The 20,868-nt window shown below is 38.0% G+C and overlaps 1 protein-coding gene across 5 annotated transcripts in view; it reads right to left on the bottom strand.

The window, feature by feature from the left end:
- NBAS (neuroblastoma amplified sequence) overlaps positions 1–20,868 on the bottom strand; it is a 339,068-nt gene that overhangs the window by 236,545 nt on the left and 81,655 nt on the right. For all 5 annotated transcript variants that reach the window (XM_029231716.1, XM_029231717.1, XM_029231719.1 and 2 more), the window contains 5 exons: positions 18,548–18,699; positions 11,704–11,844; positions 11,365–11,443; positions 7,913–8,017; positions 7,408–7,544 (listed from right to left, as the gene is read on the bottom strand). In XM_029231716.1, coding sequence (XP_029087549.1) covers positions 7,408–7,544; positions 7,913–8,017; positions 11,365–11,443; positions 11,704–11,844; positions 18,548–18,699 — 614 coding nt within the window. The remainder of the gene's footprint in view (positions 1–7,407; positions 7,545–7,912; positions 8,018–11,364; positions 11,444–11,703; positions 11,845–18,547; positions 18,700–20,868) is intronic.

Genomic DNA, 20,868 nt, shown 5'->3' with positions numbered 1-20,868 from the left:
ATTGCAATACACCAAAATACGCTAAATATAATTCAATCTTTCCTTGCCAATTCTGGAGGCGATCCAGGAATATAGATATTAGGATCAATTTTCACTGTCTAGTAATAAATGTATGTGTCAAAGAACTTCATGAGTGACAGATACTGAATGTCAGAGTTTATTTCCATATATTAAAAGTAAATGAAGTCTAAATGCAATGTGGTATCCTAGATCAGGTAGTGCAACAGAAAAAGGATATTAGGAGAAACACTCCTTAAATCCAAATAAATACGTAGTTTAGTTAATAGTAACATATGGTCAGTTCTGCAATGTTTTCAAAATGCAAACTTGTTCCAATAAATGAATATATTATGGAACAGCTTCAGCATAACAAATTTCACATTTGCTGATGCCCAATTCCATTCACAGGAAACATTAGGTGAACACAGAAAACTGCGCTCAGCTGAACCAAGCCACGTCAGCTCACGTGTGCATGCACACACACTCCCCAAACATCCAGCAGCAGCCTCAGTTCCCAGAATGTATCAGGAGCCACACCAGTCCACATCTGGGGCTACAACTTTGTACTGGAATTCTAATCACCCCCTCCTCCACTTCCCAATGACACACAAACTGCAACTGTTCCCAACACTCACTTCCATAAGCAGTCTTTTTCAGGTCTTTGTCAAGGTAACGTGCCATCTTTTAGTACTTACGTGTTTCTTAATCATTTAATATATGTAAAACTATACTACGATTGTTACTACTTTCCTAACTTTGCTCCACTAACCCTATTCTCCCCATAAGCCCTGTGGTTCTCACTGCAGTATTTTGCATAGTGCAGTGACTTTTAGGAATGCATATGTCACGTTATATGCAGGACTATTCCAGCAGTAATTTCTTAGTTTTGACAAATGTGCTAAGATTATGTAAGAAGGAAGAGGAAGCTAGGCGAGGGGTGTACAGGAGCTTTCTGTATTATCTTTGCAACTTTTCCATAACTATAAAAATATTCCAATAAGTTTAAAATAATAATTATATAACATATATAAGGCCAAGGCCTTAGCATGGGATTCTGCATTAATAATAACTCCTAATGCTTAAGTAGCAGTGACTTGGTGTCAAGCACCATTCGCAGTGTTTTATATACATTAACTCGGTCATTCTCTCAATGCTATGAAGTAAGTGCTATAATCATCCCCATTTTACAGGTGAGAAGACTGAGGTGCAGTTAGAAAACGTGTCCAAGATCACAAATCTAGGCAACTTGGCTCTAGCTAGTCAATGTTTTTATCCCTCTGCTATATTATTTCAACAGACAACTGTTCTGAATACAACCTTTTAAACTAGCCTGCTTTCATCACTCTGGAAAGGCTTTCCAATAAAACAAAAGACATAAATGAAAACTCTAAATAAACTTTCTAAAACGTGCTATAAGCATCAAAAATACTAAAAGTCAAAAAACATATTTCTCTTCCTTTCACCAAAAAAACCCTCTATTACCACAAGTTGTCAAAGTTAACAAAGATGGTAAGAAATGTCACCTTTGTACTTTAAAACTAAAAGAGTCAAATAGAATATAAAATGTAAATGTTTTACAGCAATGGCAAACTAAGGATAGGTAGCTAACAAAAAGATGTATCACCTATGACAGATAATATAATTTCAAAGTTTTATACAACTTGGTCACATTTCATCAATGTCAAATACGATTATTTAAGAATGACAATATAAAACACTAAAATAACACAAACCAAAGTTCCCCAGCAATCATAATCATAAAATTTGGTTCAATTAAAATAGTTAATCAAACTTCGATTAAAAGCCAAGGCACACATATATATGGAATCTAAAAAAAAGAATGGTTCTGAAGAACCTAGTGGCAGGACAGGAATAAAGACGCAGGCGTAGAGAATGGACTTGAGAACACGGGGAGGGGGAAGGGTAAGCTGGGACAAAGTGAGAGAATGTCATGGACATATATACACTATCAAACGTAGAATAGATAGCTAATGGGAAGCAGCCGCATAGTACGGGGAGGTCAGCTCAGTGCTTTGTGACCACCTATAGGGGTGGGATAGGGAGGGTGGAAGGGATACGCAAGAGGGAGGAGATATGGGGATATATGTATATGTATAGCTGATTCACTTTGTTATAAAGCAGAAACTAACACACCATCGTAAAGCAATTATACTGCAATAAAGATGTTAAAAAAAAAAAGCCAAGGTAACATTCTGCCACTGGAATCTCAAAACAGAGTAGGTGAAAGGTCAACTATTTGGCTGACCTAAGCTAGGAAGAAAATAAAACAGGAAAGGAGGATTTAAAGTGAGGGTAAGAGAGAAAAGACAGTCTCTTCAATAAGTGGTGCTGGGAAAACTGGACAGCTATATGTAAAAGAATGAAATTAGAACACTCCCTAACACCATACACAAAAATAAACTCAAAATGGATTAGAGACCTAAATGTAAGACCGGACACTATAAAACTCTTAAAGGAGAGAACATAGGAAGAACACTCCATGACATAAATCACAGCAAGATCTTTTCTGTTCCACCTCCTAGAGTAATAGAAATAAAAATAAACAAATGGGATCTAATGAAACTTAAAAGCTTTTGCAAAGCAAAGGAAAGTACAAACAAGATGAAAAGACAACCCTCAAAATGGGAGGAAATATATGCAAACGAATCAATGGACAAAGAATCTCCAAAATATATAAACAGCTCATGCAGCTCAATATTAAAAAACAAACAACCCAATCCAAAAATGGGCAGAAGACCTAAATAGACATTTCTCCAAAGAAGACATACAGATGGCCAAGAAGCACATGAAAAGCTGCTCAACATCACTAATTATTAGAGAAATGCAAAGCAAAACTGCAGTGAGGTATCACCTCACACCAGTTAGAATGGGCATCATCAGGAAATCTACAAACAACAAATGCTGGAGAGGGTGTGGAGAAAAGGGAACCCTCTTGCACTGTTGGTGGGAATGTAAATTGATACAGCCACTATGGAGAACAGTATGGAGGTTCCTTTAAAAATTAAAAATAGAACTACCATATGACCCTGCAATCCCACTACTGGGCATATACCCTGAGAAAACCATAATTCAAAAAGACACATGCACCCCAATGTTCACTGCAGCACTATTTACAACAGCCAGGTCATGGAAGCAACCTAAATGCCCATCGACAGACAAATGGATAAAGAAGAAATGGTACATATATACAATGGAATATTACTCAGCCATAAAAAGGAACGAAATTGGGTTATTTGTAGAGACGTGGATGGACCTAGAGACTGTCATACAGAGTGAATGTAAGTCAGAAAGAAAAAAACAAATATCGTATATTAACACATATATGTGGAACCTAGAAAAATGGTACAGATGAACTGGTTTGCAGGGCAGAAATAGCGACACAGACGTAGAGAACAAATGTATGGACGCCAAGGTGGGAAAGCGGGGCGGGGGGGGCGGGGGGAGGATGAATTGGGAGATTGGGATTGACATGTAGACACTGATGTGTATAAAATGGATAATTTTATATTTATAATGGATAATTCAAAAAAAATAAAAATAAAGTGAGGGTAAAATTCTAAATAGAATGGCCAAGGAAGATAGATAAACTGGAGGAGACAAATAAATAACCATATAATATGTTAGGTATAAGTGCTAGAAGAAAAGAAAACTCAGATAAGGGCAGAGAGAGGAGGGAGTGGAAGCAATGGGGAAGAGTGGTTGAGGAAGGCCTTTCTGAAGAGGGAGCCTTTGAGCAGAGACCAAGTCATGTGAAGATCCAGGAGGGCACACCCAGCGGGAGCACACTAACCTTGAAAAGCCCTAAGGGGGGCGGGGAGGGAAGGCCTGGTATGTTCATGGGACTGCCAGTGTGGCAGAGTGGAGACAGCAGGGCCCTGTACCGAGTGTCCCAACAGCAATCTGAAGGCAGTGGGGAGCTACGCGGTCATTCTGCGTTTGGGAGCCGTCCATTTAGAGCTTAGTGACTTGTTTCTAATCAATTCAACAGATCATTAAAAAGTCATTATTACTTGAAAAATACAAGTTGGCGGGCTGAAGAGAAGATAAAGCAGGATGAAATATAGGCTCTACCACTGAGCAATGTATACACTCACAGAAAAACAAGGCATGCACACAGAAAGTTCTACAGCTGTCCGAGGCAGTAAACAAGGAAGTGGCAAGACCATTTCAGGAGCTGGCAAACATTGTAACTGAGGAGAAGGAGAGAGAAAGCAAAAAAGGCTGCAGATTTAGAGTCATTTCAACTCATCTCTTCCTCAGTTTGAAAGCATGATGCTGCAAGCAGGAGCTTCTGTTCCTGTGTAAACCATACCTGATGACTCCTGCTGAAGAGGAACTGTGTTCACTCATTTCAAGACCCCTACCATAGCGTCAGGCATGCAGAAGGGGCTCAGTCAAACAGTGAGGGGTGTTTACATTCCAACAATCAGACACTTTGTGTCCATCTGACCCAAAGTTTCCAAGTGATTTGAAAATGAATAGCAAGTACTCAAAAAATATATTTCCTAAAAAAGGGAAATAAGTCCTACGATTGTATCTTATGGATCTCCACGTCCATTAGAGTAAAACTTTGAATAGGGTAGAAGAGTACAGGCTTCACCTATGGGCTAAAATAGCAATTGAATCTTTAAGGCGGTGGGAGCCTTGAAGAAACATTACCTGGATACCTCCCTTGTTAATAAGTGAAAGCATATTCTGTTGCAATCCCTGCAGGACATCTTTTCATCTCTTTTGTAAATGGGCATAAAATGGACCTAATTTATCCAGTTAGCAAACAAGTTTAGAGAACCACTACACAAACACCTGGGCCCTGAGGATCCAAAACGCAGCAAGAGATGGCGTCCATCTTGAAGTTAGTGAGTTTAAGGCTGGGTGTTTATTAAAGAAGAGAACAAGGGGGAGAAAGGCAGTAATAAAAATGACTGACTATAATACAAAATAAAAAGTGCTATACTGCAAGAATGAACAAAGAATTATGAGAATATAGGGAAAGGAATAATTACTGAAGGCCTCATAGAAGAGGCTATGCCTGAAACATAACTGTGGTTTCGCTTTGCAGTCACATAAAAGACATTACTATTAAAATCTATTGTTCTTTCTCAGTCTTTCTAACTATAGCAAAAATATAATCAATGTGAAAGACTTTCTTGAGAAACAAATATTAACAAAAAAATAAATCTATATTTTCTCAATATATTTAAAATGATTATAACCTAAGGACTCACAAGAAATCAGTCTTTTCCAAGTTTGTCTAAGCAACACATCCCACAAGAAAGATTAGAAATAACATCTAACTACCCTCTGCTGCAATGATATACCCAAAGTATTTACTGCCATTTAAATCGGTTATGACAGCCACCATAAAGGAACCATAGATAGGGCTTTCAAAGATAACATATAGCACTGGGCATTGTAAAACTATTCTAAAAACCAATTCTGAAATTTCAGGTTAAAATCAAACGTTTATCTAAGCAATCATCAGAAGACAATGCAAATAAATGAGTTCAAATCTAAGGAGAAACTACCTTTAGAAAAAGCGTTAAGACAGTGGCCCTTTTCTCTATACTAACAATGTACAGTAGAAAAGGTCATTTCCATTCAGATTAGATCTATTTTGTGAATAGGCAGAAAATAAATGAATTAATTGTTAAATATTTATAAATACATATTTATAGACTGCATTTACTTATCAGTATTCAGATCTAAAAGAAACTGCTTGAAAGGTATATCCCAAGCTTTTTCTTTTTGCTCACTTTTATCATAACAAAGAATTACATTTTAGTACTAACAGTAATGCAAAATAGGGAGTTTATAACTTCTATTTTTAGAGCTTACTGACTTACAACTCTAAATAAAAATAGATTCAAATCCTGGCTGCACTTACATAAAGTTTAATACGCTATTAAGCCTCTGTAAATCTCAGCTTTCTATAATAACAGAGATAATACCAAAAGTGTTGGGAGACCGGATGTAAGTATGTGCCAAATGCATAGTAATTACTGTATAAATGCTGGTCATTATCGTCAACACCTAAGCCTACAACTAGCAGGGGAGGTGCAGAGGAGGAATGAGGAAGCCACATGATCCAGTTCCCTTCCCATATCACTGTAAGTTGCCAGTAGCTAGAGTCTGTAACAATGATTTCAGTCAGAGCCGTCATAATCCCTTACAGTGTATTTTATAGTTTACAAGCAGATTTCATACAGATCAATTCACCTATTACTAAAAGTATGCAACATGAGTAAGCAAGACAGGGACTCTCAACTCTTTTTAAGACTGGGCAAACAAATTCAGAAAGGATGCAATTAATGACTGAGCCACATTTACTAGTGGGCTAGTTTACCAGATATAAAAGGTCTCACAAATGGACATATTCTTCCCTTCTGCCTCTATGTGGTCAGACAGAAGCAAGGTATGCTACTCCCAGGTGGCATTCAGGCCTGGGGCTGATGACCTGCCCATCTCCAGGCTACACACTGAGGCAAACACAGCTGAATCTGGAACAACAGGGAGGATAAGGGTGTCAACCCTCCATGCAGTCAAAAACCCCTATATAACTTATAGTCAGCCCTCCACGCACGTGGATCCTCTGTACACATAGCTCCACATCCTCAGATTCGGCCAACTGAGGATCATGTCGTTTTGTAGTATTTACTACTGAAAAAAGTCCATGTGTGAGTGGAACTGCACAGTTTGAACCTGTGTTGTTCAAGGGTCAACTGTATATTCTCTTTTCTTCATTCTCAGGAAGTGATGTTATGGCCTTTGGAAGCCCACCAGATAGTACAACTGGGTCTTAATGGTCCCACTGGTCTTAAGAGTCTATGTCACAACCCAATTATCAAAAAGCCTTCAATTGAGATAAGGAGCATTAGTATAATGGGAAAGAGGTACTTTGATTTCCCATCTGTCTTTGTGCCTCTGGAATTTCATAGGGAGAAAAGGTTGTTGAGAAAAGCAGGATCCCCAAGACATTCCTGGGTTCCCTGGACCTACAACCTAATATTGTCAGAACTACACTTCAATTTCTACAAGATACAACTAATTCAAACAGACACTGTTATCCTAAAAACTGTTCTTAACCATAAAACAGTATATATTGAGTACATAGCCATAAAGCTAGGAGACTTTTTTTTTTTTTAAGTAGCAGAAGACTTTCAAAAAAAAAAGTAAAGTTCACATTCCGTACGTTACAGTAATCCTATTATGCTAGACATATTTTGGTTTGGCCTCAGGATCACGTAAAAATAAGTTAGAAATAATTTTATAATCAGAAAAAAAAGTTTAAATTGTTTACATTTTAAATTTTTTTAATTTAAGATGTTTAGCATGAAACAAAAATTGTCACTTAGCAAAAAGGTAAAATTCAGTGAACATAGTACATACCAAGCTTCAGGGAGCAAAACGGAATATTCATGTGGAGAAGTGGTCTCTGGGAAATTGGAGAGAATCACGAGGCGATGAGGAAGCAGGTCAGATCCATGGTAAGTGAACAGAATTTCTAGGGCTTGTACATTACTTTCCTGTACAGAAGGCAAGGGCAAGTTTCTAACGTGAACCTTAGAAATAAAGGAGTGATTTTGTATGACAACATTCAAAACCTTAAAATTAACTTTTTTATGCAGTTCTGATATGAAGTGCTTTGAAAGATTCCTGATTTTTCCAGGTCTGTATCACTTTTCTCAACCTAATGCTCTAAAAATTATTTTTAGAACTCAGAATAATGAATTAAAAAAATTTAACATGATTCTATTTTCTCTACATTTATTAATATAGTACAACACAGAAAGGAAATGTAATGATATAGGCATGCAATAACATTAACTGCATGGCTCAAAGACTTAGAAAGTGTTAATAACCATAATTGTTTTATTTACAAAAAAGAAATTACCCGAGCATAAGTTCTTGCTGAGAGAACAATATTCTGATTTCTGAACTTCTTAAAGAATTCAGCATCATATCTCTGTTCAGATGCATGAGGCACTCTGAGGATTTCCTGAGGGGAAACAGTGATTTAATGGAAAGGCTTTTAAATATGGGTGACAAGAAAATATTAAAAACCATTACAGCTCTGCCTACCTAAATAAATAAGGCCTGAATTAATTAAACTCTCAACTGTTAACTAAAGTACTACATCTGTATTCTTGTCTTTATTTGGAAAATGGCTGTATTTATAAATGCTGTTAATTGAAAAAAAAAATCCAGAAGTAAATGAAATAGGCAGTAAAATTACAGTAGGACAAGCAAAATCCACCACCCAGTAAAAACGAGTAAGTAACAGTTATACATGGCTATGTACTATGGGCACCTGTCATATCTGTGTGAGAACTTTAGATTAACTTTACTGCTGCTGGAATGATCTATGTAAATTGCAGATTGAACCATTCATTCTTTAATCAGATATTTATTAGGTGTCAATAATGTGCAAGGGGCACTGTGATAGGCAGTGGTGATACAATGAACAATAATACAGCTTCCCTGCTCTCCAAGTAGCTCAAAATCTAGTAGGGAAGACGAACAAGCAATAAGAACAGGTAAAGGGAAACACATAGGAAGGGTGCTAAAACTAGTCCTGGGAGGACAGGGAAGGCCTCCCAGAAGGGACGCCAAAGCTGAAACATAAAGAATAAACAGGAGTTAGCCATGGCAATGGCAAGTGTACATCTCCCCACCACAGCGGATGACTTCAGGCTCATTTCTCTTGTGTTTATGCTGAACCCCAGATACCTAGCATGCTGGCTTTCACATAATAAATAGCCAATAAATATTTGTTAACTGCATTAACTTACTGAGATAGAAAAGAGGGAAGAAAGAGGATGTTCAGAGGAGGTTCTTGCTTCCTATTTATTTAGACAAAATACTTACCTTCTCTAAGCCTCACATCCGTAAACTGAGAGGATAGCAATACCTGCCTCAAAGGGCTGTCAAGAAATAATCTGAATTAAGTACCTAAGACACTGGCTGGCAAACAGTAAGTCCTCAACAAATATGTTGGTATTTTTTAAGGTATTCTCTTAACTACTGATTTCTTCAAATATTTCCTGAGCTCAACAAGCCAGGTCCCGTTCAGAGCTCTGGTGATACTGCAGCAAACAAGACAAGACCCTTATCCTTATGGAGCTTCTATGCTTGCATCCCGCCCCCCCACGCAGTAGTCCTATAGCCCCCTAAGTCAGCCTCCCTTTTTTTAAGGACTAGTTGAAATATCACTTCCTACATAGTCTTCTTGGACATCCCCAGGAAAAATTTAATGTTTTGCTCCATTATGCCCCCTCATCAACTCTTCGTATCTTCATTATCATCATTTATTGCCCATATAACGAGGACTCCACAAGGACTATTCCTTGTTCATCTCTCTACCACCATCACAGGCATAATATCTGGCATACAGTAGGAACTCGTGTAAAATTTAAATAAATCCATTTTTATCTAATTTATCACAGAATTAATAAAATAAGCCATGCCCTATGATTAAAATGCAATGCCTATCTCTACCACTATCTAGCTGGTTAGTCATTGTATCTTAACATCGTTTCTAAGTTTTAACGGCCAAGTTCATCAACTTCACGTACTTTTCAAAAGCTTAACTTAATTCCATTTTTGTGGGCTCAACAAATACTTTAAATTTCACTATTACCATGTAATAATAAATGCACTTACTACTGTCAAATAGGAAATAGCAATTCAATAACTAAAAAATAATAAAATAAAATTAACTGGAATGTGAAGCTCTGAATATTTTATGGAACTTTTTCTTTGTAAGATCTCATCAGTGAAACTAAAGCTAAGTATAAAAAATAATAAACTATATCTGTACCAACATCAGTAATTCACAATATGCTTTTATATATTACATCAATATCACAGAACTCGGACATAATAAAAGGATATGCTTTAAAATAATATGACCATCCAACAGTCAAACTAGTTGTACTACAGATAAAACTATTAGGAATGTTTTGTAACTTGTTTGTATGAAGTGATATACTAATTACCATGTTTACTAATAACCAGAGAAATAGTCCTCTTTCGTCACTAGTATTTTGTTTGAAAACATTCTATTGTATTAACAGCTGGAGAATCAAATGCTTTTATTTGCCTGCAGGCATCACAAGTACTAAGTACCTCCATTACTATGGGGACGGGCATCACGTTATCAGATGAACCATTCATTCTTTAATCAGATATTTATTAGGTGTCAGTAATGTGCAAGGGGCACTGTGATAGGCAGTGGTGATACAGTGAACAATAATACAGCTTCCCTGCTCTCCAAGTAGCTCAAAATCTAGTAGGGAAGACGAACAAGCAATAAGAACAGGTAAAGGGAAACACACAGGAAGTGATGTTTACTGAGTCCCTACTATGCACCAATACCAAAAGCCACGGTGTGACCACAGAAGGGAGGCTGAGAGAGATGGAGGAAGTAAACTGCAAATGAAGTCAAATTTCAAAGGTGGGAAATTTATACTAAATCCTGGGTAACGTAAGCTATGAGGATCATGTGAAAAAGCAATCTAAACTATGTCTATTTTATGAAATGCTTCTCGCGCCTTTAACAATACCTAAATCTCATGGTACAGAGTGCTACTGAAATGCCCAACATGGGATATTTGTGGTTGTGGTCCCGAAGAAACAATTTTGAAGTACGCTTTAAGTTCAAGTGACTAACTCTGGCCATAATTAGGATCAAAGTTTAACCAACTAAATTCAAACCACTAATAAATCATTAAAATTAAACAAGTCAGAAATAGTCATATTAGGATTATTAAAACCCAGTGTATACTGAATTTGGTACTATAGGCAGCTATATGCCATAACCTAAAGTTTAAATGTAAAATAAAAGTAAATGAAAAGGATCATAAACCTAAGAAACATAGATTCTCAGAGATGGCTTACGCATTTCTACTCCCTAGACTAACAAAGCAACTTCTGGCCTTTCATGAATCTCTAAATTTTACCAAAACTGATGTATAAGAGAAACTGCTTCTATACAAAATGAACTTTTCCCACATAAATAGTTCTAAAGACCAAGAATATCAGATATGAAGGCAGCCTTAGCATTTATAATGACAGATCAAATGAACATAATTGGTTTGATTAAAACTACTCCTGGGCTTCCCTGGTGGCACAGTGGTTGAGAGTCCGCCTGCCGATGCAGGGGACGCGGGTTCGTGCCCCGGTCCAGGAAGATCCCACATGCCGCGGAGAGGCTGGGCCCGTGAGTCATGGCCGCTGAGCCTGCCCATCCGGAGCCTGTGCTCTGCAGCAGGAGAGGCCGCAACAGTGAGGGGCCTGTGTACCGCAAAAATAAAACAAACAAACAAACAAAAAACTACCCCTTACCTCATATGTTGCGAGTCGGTCTAAGTAGGTTAATAATTTCAGTCTACAACGGCAAAGTTCCTTTTGTTCCAGTGTTAACCTGTTTTGAACAACTGTATTAGGCCACTTATATTTACCTACAAGCACATTTCTCTAAGATCTAAAATAGAATAAAATGATCAATATTCTATTAAGCCTCAAATTCAGGGAACAGTACACAAAAGCAAAAGGGTAAAACAATACTAAATGCATTTGATTTAACTTGCCAAAATAATGTACAGCAATTGTCACTAGTAAAGAACACACTTGATTACTAGGTATTTTAAGAAATTACCAAATGAACAGTAATAAATCATTTACTTTGAAAAGTTCACTAATTTAAGTAGTTCTTGTCTCTTCCTGAGCTCCTTCTCCTTTTTCTTCTCGGCAGGCTCTTCATCAGGTGGGGAAAGCTCCTCGTAGGGGATACCGTCAATGTCCATTTCACCAAGTAGTGTAAATCTGTGAGAAAAAAAGAAAACCCAAATCTATGTATTTTTTAAAATTTCATATAGTGAAGTACCTTCTCCTACTTTGATTTTATTACATTGGTTTCTGCAGAAACAGAAACAAGCAATTATTTGAAAGAAAGCTTTTGCTATTTATTATAAGCAAAGCGATTCTTTCATTTATGTCCATAGGATGGGCAAAAAGTCATCAGTAATCATCACACGTAGAAACACTGAATATCAAGAAAATGAAAACTGCTTACGAAAACATGGGAGGTTAGAGTCACCCAATGTGAAACAGCCTATGAAGAAAACGTTGCCCAGAGTTTACAATGTGAATCACTTCTATTTAAGGTTTTAAAATGGTAATGAATGTCAGTCTCATTTAAATTACTTATCAAATACACTATCACATTTATATCCCCCCAAAAGTTCCAAATGTTTGATGAACAGCAGCGTTTCTCAAATAACTTTATTACTGTTATTAACTGACATCTGTAGGGTGCTTAAAAGTTTATGAGGTGACTCCCTCCTGTGAGAGCACCGGAATCACAACAAAGTGCTGAACGATCATCAACAGGAAGACACTGGAACTCACCAAAAACCCCACATCCAAAGACAAAGGAGAGGCTGCAATGAGATGGTAGGAGGGGCGCAATCACAATAAAATCAAATCCCAAGACCACTGGGTGGGTGACTCACAAACTGGAGAACAATTATACCACAAAACTCCATCCACTGGAGTGAAGGTTCTGAGCTCCTCCCAAGGTCAGGCTTCCCACCCTGGGGGTCTGGCGACAGGAGGGGGAATTCCTAGAGAATCAGACTTTGAAGGCTAGCCGGATTTGATTGCAGGACTTCAACAGGACTGGGGGAAACAGAGACTCCACTCTTAGAGGGCACACACAAAGTAGTGTGCACATCGGGACCCAGGGGAAGGAGCAGTGACCCCGTAAGAGACTGAACCAGACCTACCTGCTAGTATTGGAGGGTCTCCTGCAGAGGCAGGGGGTGGCTGTGTCTCACCATGAGGACAAGGACACTGGCAGCAAAAGTTCTGGGAAGTACTCCTTAGCGTGAGCCCTCCCAGAGTCTGCCATTAGCACCACCAAAGAGCCCGGGAAGGCTCCAGTGCTGGGTCGCCTCAGGCCAAACAACCAACAGGGAGGGAACCCAGCCCAACCCATCAGCAGACAAGCAGATTAAAGTTTTACTGAGCTCTGCCCACCAGAGCAACACCCAGCTCTACCAACCACCAGTCCCTCCCATCAGGAAACTTGCACAAGCCTCTTAGATAGCCTCATCCACCAGAGGGCAGACAGCAGAAGCAAGAAGAACTACAATCCTGCAGCCTGTGGAACAAAAACCACATTCACAGAAAGATAGACAAGATGAAAAAGCAGAGGTCTATGTACCAGATGAAGGAACAAAATAAAACCCTAGAAAAACAACTAGATGAAGTGGAGATAGGCAACCTTCCAGAAAAAGAATTCAGAATAATGATGGTGAAGATAACCTAGGACCTCAGAAAAAGAATGGAGGCGAAGATTGAGAAGATGAAAGAAATGTTTAACAAAGACCTAGAAGAATTAAAGAACAAACAAACAGAGATGAACAATACAAGAACTGAAATGAAAACTACACTAGAAGGAATCAACAGCAGAATAACTGAGGCAGAAGAACGGATAAGTGAGCTGGAAGACAGAATGGTGGAATTCACTGCTGCAGAACAGAATAAAGAAAAAAGAATGAAAAGAAATGAAGACAGTCTAAGAGACCTCTGGGACATTAAACGCAACAACTTCTGGGGTCCCAGAAGGAGAAGAGAGAGAGAAAGGACATGAGAAAATATTTGAAGAGATTATAGTCAAAAACTTCCCTAACGTGGGAAAGGAAACAGCCACCCAAGTCCAGGAAGGGCAGAGTCCCATACAGGATAAACCCAAGGAGAAACATGCCGAGACACATAGTAATCAAACTGGCAAAAATTAAAGACAAAGAAAAATTATTGAAAGCAGCAAGCGAAAAACGACAAATAACATACAAGGGAACTCCAATAAGGTTAACAGCTGACTTCTCAGCAGAAACTCTACAAGCCAGAAGGGAGTGGCATGACATATTTAAATTGATGAAAGGGAAGAACCTACAATCAAGATTACTCTACCTGGCAAGGATCTCATTCAGGTTTGATGGAGAAATCAAAAGCTTTACAGACAAGCAAAAGATAACAGCACCAGCACCACCAAACCAGCTCTACAACAAATGCTGAAGGAACTTCGCTAAGTGGGAAACACAAGAGAAGAAAAGGACCTACAAAAACAAACCCATAACAATTAAGAAAATGGTAGTAGGAACATACTTATCGATAATTACCTTAAATGTGAATAGATTAAATGCTCCAACCAAAAGACACAGGCTCGCTGAATGGATACAAAAACCAGACCCATATATATGCTGTCTACAAGAGACCCACTTCAGGCATAGGGACACATACAGACTGAAAGTGAGGGGATGGAAAAAGATATTCCATGCAAATGGAAATCAAAAGAAAGCTGGAGTAGCAATACTCATATCAGATAAAATAGACTTTAAAATAAAGACTATTACAAGCGACAAAGAAGGACACTACATAATGATCAAGGGATCAATCCAAGAAGAAGACATAACAATTATAAATATATATGCATCCAACATAGGAGCACCTCAGTACATAAGGCAAATGCTAACAGCCATAAAAGAGGAAATTGACAGTAACACAATAACAGTGGGGGACTTTAACACCTCACTTACACCAATGGACAGATCTTCCAAACAGAAAATTAATAAGGAAACACAAGCTTTAAATGACACAATAGACCAGATAGATTTAATTGATATTTATACGACATTCCATCCAAAAAGAGCAGATTACACTTTCTTCTCAAGTGCACACAGAACATTCTCCAGGATAGATCACCTCTTGGGTCACAGATCAAGCCTCAGTAAATTTAAGAAAACTGAAATCATATCAAGCATCTTTTCCTACCACAATGCTATGAGATTAGAAATCAATTACAGGGAAAAAAACGTAAACACAAACACATGGAGGCTAAACAATACGTTACTAAATAATCAAGAGATCATTGAAGAAATCAAGAGGAAATCCCAAAATACCTACAGACAAATGACAATGAAAACACGCGATCCAAAACCTATGGGATGCAGCAAAAGCAGTTCTAAGAGGGAAGTTTATAGAAATACAATCCTACCTCAAGAAACAACAAACATCTCAAATAAACAACCTAACCTTACACCTAAAGGAACTAGAGAAAGACGAACAAACAAAACCCAAAGTTAGTAGAAGGAAAGAAATCATAAAGATCAGAGCAGAAATAAATGAAATAGAAACAAAGAAGGCAACAGCAAAAATCAATAAAACTAAAAGCTGGTTCTCTGAGAAGGTAAACAAAATTGATAAACCTTTAGCCAGACTCATCAAGAAAAAAGAGGGAGAGGACTCAAATCCATAAAATTAGAAATGAAAAAGGAGAAGTTACAACAGACACCAGAGAAATACAAAGCATCCTAAGAGACTACTACAAGGAACTCTATGCCAATAAAATGGACAACCTGGAAGAAATAGAAAAATTGTTAGAAAGGTATAACCTTCCAAGACTGAACCAGGAAGAAATAGAAAATATGAGCAGAACAATCACGAGCAGTGAAATTGAGGCTGTGATTAAAAATCTTCCAACAAACAAAAGCCCAGGACCAGATGGCTTCACAGGTGAATTCAATCAAACATTTAGAGAGGAGCTAACACCCATCCTTCTCATACTCTTCCAAAATATAGCAGAGGGAGGAACACTCCCAAACTCATTCTAGGAGGCCACCATCACCCTGATACCAAAACCAGAAAAAGATACTACAAAAAAAGAAAATTACAGACCAATATCACTGATGAATATAGATGCAAAAATCCTCAACAAAATACTAGCAAACAGAATCCAACAACACATTAAAAGGATCATATACCATGATCAAGTGGGATTTATCCCAGGGATGCAAGGATTCTTCAATATATGCAACTCAATCATTGTGATACACCATATTAACAAACTGAGGAATAAAAACCATATGATCATCTCAATAGATGCAGAAAAAGCTTTTGACAAAATTCAACACGAATTTATGACAAAAACCCTCCAGAAAGTGGGCATAGAGGGAACCTACCTCAACATAATAAAGGCCATATATGACAAACCCACAGCAAACATCATTCTCAGTAGTGAAAAACTGAAATCATTTCCTCTAAGACCAGGAAGAAGACAAGCATGTCCACTCTCAGCACTATTATTCAACATAGTTTTGGAAGTTTTAGCCACGACAATCAGAGAAGAAAAAGAAATAAAAGGAATACATATTGGAAAAGAAGTAAAACTGTCACTGTTTGCACATGACATGATACTACACATAGAGAATCCTAAAGATGCCACCAGAAAACTACTAGAGCTAATCAATGAAGTTGGTAAAGTTGCAGGATACAAAATTAATGCACAGAAATCTCTTGCATTCCTATACACTAATGATGAAAAATCTGAAAGAGAAATTAAGGAAACAGTCTCATTTACCATTGCAACAAAAAGAATACCTAGGAATAAACCTACCTAGGGAGACAAAAGACCTGTATGCAGAAAACTATAAGACACTGATGAAAGAAATCAGAGATGATACAAACAAACGGAGAGATATACCATGTTCTTGGATTGGAAGAATCAATATTGTGAAAATGACCCTACTACCCAAAGCAATCTACAGATTCAGTGCAATCCCTATCAAATTACCAATGGCATTTTTTTCAGAACTAGAACAAAAACTCTTAAAATTTGTATGGAGACACAAAAGACCCCGAATAGCCAAAGCGGTCTTGAAGGAAAGAAATGGAGCAGGAGGAATCAGACTCCCTGACTTCAGACTATACTACAAAGCTACAGTAATCAAGACAATGTGGTACTGGCACAAAAACAGAAATATAGATCAATGGAACAGGATAGAAAGCCCAGAGATAAACCCACACACCTATGCTCAACTAATCTATGACAAAGGAGGCAAAGATATACAACGGAGAAAAGACAATCTCTTCAATAAGTGGTACTCGGAAAACTGGACAGCTACATGTAAAAGAATGAAATTAGAACACTCCCGAACACCATACACAAAAATAAACTCAAAATGGATTAGAGACTTAAATGTAAGACCGGACACTATAAAACTCTTAGAGGAAAACATAGGAAGAACACTCTTTAACATAAATCACAGAAAGATATTTTTTGATCCACCTCCTAGAGCAATGGAAATAAAAACAAAAACAAACAAATGAGACCTAATGAAACTTAAAAGCTTTTGCAAAGCAAAGAAAACTACAAACAAGACGAAAAGACAGCCCTCAGAATGGGAGAAAATATTTGCAAATGAAGCAACTTACAAAGGATTAATCTCCAAAATATATAAACAGCTCATGCAGCTCAATATTAAAAAAACAAACAACCCAATCCAAAAATGGGCAGACCTAAATAGACATTTCTCCAAAGAAGACATACAGATGGCCAAGGAGCACATGAAAAGCTGCTCAACATCACTAATTATTAGAGAAATGCAAATCAAAAGTACAATGAGGTATCACCTCATATCAGTCAGAATGGGCATCATCAGAAAATCTACAAACAACAAATGCTGGAGAGGGTGTGGAAAAAAGCGAACCCTCTTGCACTGTTGGTAGGAATGTAAATTGATACAGCCACTATGGAGGTTCCTTAAAAAACTAAAAATAGAACTACCATGTGACCCAGCAATCCCACTACTGGGCATATACCCAGAGAAAACCATAATTCAAAAAGACACATGCACCCCAATGTTCACTGCAGCACTATTTACAATAGCCAGGTCATGGAAGCAACCTAAATGCCCATCGACAGACGAATGGATAAAGAAGACATCAGCCATAAAAAGGAACGAAGTTGGGTCACTTGTAGAGACTGTCATACAGAGTGAAGAAAGTCAGAAAGAGAAAAACAAATATCGTATATTAACACATATATTTGGAACCTAGAAAAACGGTACAGATGAACCGGTTTGCAGGGCAGAAATTGAGACACAGATGTAGAGAACAAACGTATGGACACCAAGCAGGGAAGGTGGCGGGGGGTTGTGGTGGTGGTGGGATGAATTGGGAGATTAGGATTGATATGTAGACACTAATATGTATAAAATGGATAACTAATAAGAACCTGCTGTTTAAAAAAATAAATAAAATAAAATTCAAAAAAAAAGTTTATGAGATGCTTTCACAAGATATATAACTTAATCAAGGTAATTCTCTGAAGAAGGACACAATGCTACACATAAAGTAAGTGAATGAAGCTCAGACTTGCCTACGGTGGTTCAATTCACCGGTAAGCGCACCTAGGCGCATGCCGCCTTAACCTCACAGCTTAGAAACGGCCAGCATTCAATAAATGTTTGTAGAATTTGCTCTTTTCTTAGCATCAAGCTATCATATGTAAACGTATTTAACTTAAAGGAAAGAAAACTGACCTCAGATAAAAAAGCATTAATCAAAGGCAACTGCTTCATTGCAGAATAACCTAAATAAAGAAAAGTTTACCCTTTCCAATGTCTCAGCTTAAAAGTTTTCATAAAGTCACCTTTACTTCTATCCACATCTTTCCGGAACCAACCTGCCATCATGTGCTCCTTTCCCTATGGCTAAAAGAGCCTCCAGGTCTGTGCCTTTTAATCCATATTGAAGCAGTTCTTTTGCAGCATCCACATTTTCAGGAACTCTTTCCAAGCACTCATGAAGAACCCAGGATCGTTTCTTTATTTTACTCTGGATATAGAGAAAATTTAAAAACAGAGGCATTAAAGAAACCATGGTATCTGAGAGCACCTGAAAGCTGCCTTCTAGAATTATATAGCTATACGTAAGAGAGTAGAGCTACCTGAAACCTTGGCCACAAGCAGCTGCTAGAGCATCTCAACATTAAAAAGCTACTTTCCTAACAGTGACTAGGACTGGGTAGAGGGCATGTGATTCCAACTGCTTTCTTTCTTCGTCTAATAAAACACACTGAAACACAAAGTTCAGTACTCTTTTTTGGAAACATAAAAAGCTCTTTCCAAACTTTTTAGTTGCTTTTTAGTTTGCACTTGGGCTGTATAGAAGAGTAGAAAATAAAGAAGTAAGGCAAGATTTATCTTCTTGTAACAAACATGTTTAACTTTGAAACAAAACTAATGAGGCATAGCATGTCAAGGTTCTGTATTTACTTGACCATGAGATGTACTCCAAAGCACAGACGATATTTTTTTTTTTTTTTTTTTTGCGGTACGCAGGCCTCTCACTGTTGTGGCCTCTCCCATTGCGGAGCACAGGCTCCGGACGTGCAGGCTCAGCAGCCATGGCTCACGGGCCCAGCCGCTCCAGCATGTGGGATCTTCCCGGACCGGGGCACGAACCCGCGTCCCCTGCATCGGCAGGCAGACTCAACCACTGCACCACCAGGGAAGCCCACAGATGATAATTTAATCATAAAAAGTCATGGTATGTTGTTCCTTGGAAAGACGAAGGGCCCATATGTACTTCCCTCCCAACATCTTCCTCTGACTCCATTCATAATTCCTGACTTGCCCTCTTCCTAGAAAGAGCCCTTGTGGATACAAATTTAGGGTAAAATCTGATTCATACCCTACACATTCCTTTACACATTCCTTCATATCAATTCTTTCCTGAAATGTCTCTGAACTCACATCCCCTTCTCCACATCTATGGCCTCTGTATCAGTCCATGTCATTGACACGTAACAACTGGGCCACTGCAGGAGTCTCTTGCCTTTGGCAAGGTTTCCCACCTGAACCCAAATCAATGTATCTTTCTAATCAATATGCCCCAGTGTTCACCATCATGGAAGCTCAGATCCAACAGACTGGTTTCCTTACAGAGCCATTCATCCAGGAGATATTTACTGAGTACTTTTTGTGTGCCATGAAAATAGAACAATGAATAAGCCAGGTTTAGTCACTGGCCTCATGAGTCATGCTCATTTTCTTTTAATTTGCTCATACCACTTGTCCCATTAAGAATGCCTTCCTCTCTTCTAGCTCTACTTTGAATCCTTTCAAATCCCTGCCCAAAACATCTTCACTATATGAAGACTTCCATAACCGGAGTCTATAATGATTGCTACCTTCACTGGGTTCCCACAGCATTTGTCCGCAATCTTCTTGTATGGTCATTTCTATAATGAAGGCATAAAGCTTGTCTTCTCGGGAAGATTATAAGCTCCCTAAAAGCGAAGGCCATATTTATGCCACTCCTGTACCCCTTTCATTCCTGGCATAGTGCTTTTACTCTTCACTGCCTATTTATTTTGCTGAATTAAGTATTTCCCCCAATAAAAAATGTACATAATTTGTCTCTCCTAATATTTGTGAGCTCCTTCAGAGACCAAATCTGCTTTCTACTGTGTTACAGAAAAGGCCGTTAAGTGGATATACATGAACTCATGAGCTCACTGTCCTGAGTCACAAAAGAAAGAAAGATAATATAGGTTTGCTGTTCTGATATTCTAAAGAAAATACAAGCAACTTTGTCTTTTTCCTTTATTTCATTACCTTTCATGCTCTCTCAACTCTGATATCTTGCTTGTTAACAGTTCATCTTCCCGTTTGGGTGAAGCATCAAGTTCTTACACACAACTTTTTCAGATTACGTTTTTATTTATTTTTAATTACTCATGTACATGAATTTTTAGGGAAAACAACTACCATGAAAATTTCCCAACACTTCTTAGAATATTCCTAAATGAAAAGGTATTTGCCTTCCTAAATGTCACATGAGAAGTCAGCACCTTCTAAAAATAGGTATGAGTCCAACTACTTCCTTACAAAGGTGCCAATGATTCAAATAAACAGCCAACACAGTAACTCTAACTGTGGCAGCACATAGCAGGAAGGATTTAACTGTAGGATTTAAGCAAAAAGGGGGTATTTGGCAAGT

Source organism: Monodon monoceros, unplaced genomic scaffold (assembly GCF_005190385.1).
Source record: "Monodon monoceros isolate NGI ecotype Baffin Bay Population unplaced genomic scaffold, NGI_Narwhal_1 Super_Scaffold_19, whole genome shotgun sequence".
Lineage (NCBI taxonomy): Eukaryota > Metazoa > Chordata > Mammalia > Artiodactyla > Monodontidae > Monodon > Monodon monoceros.
The sequence above is the reverse complement of the archived record's forward strand: the minus strand, read 5'-3'. Positions and strand labels throughout refer to the sequence as shown.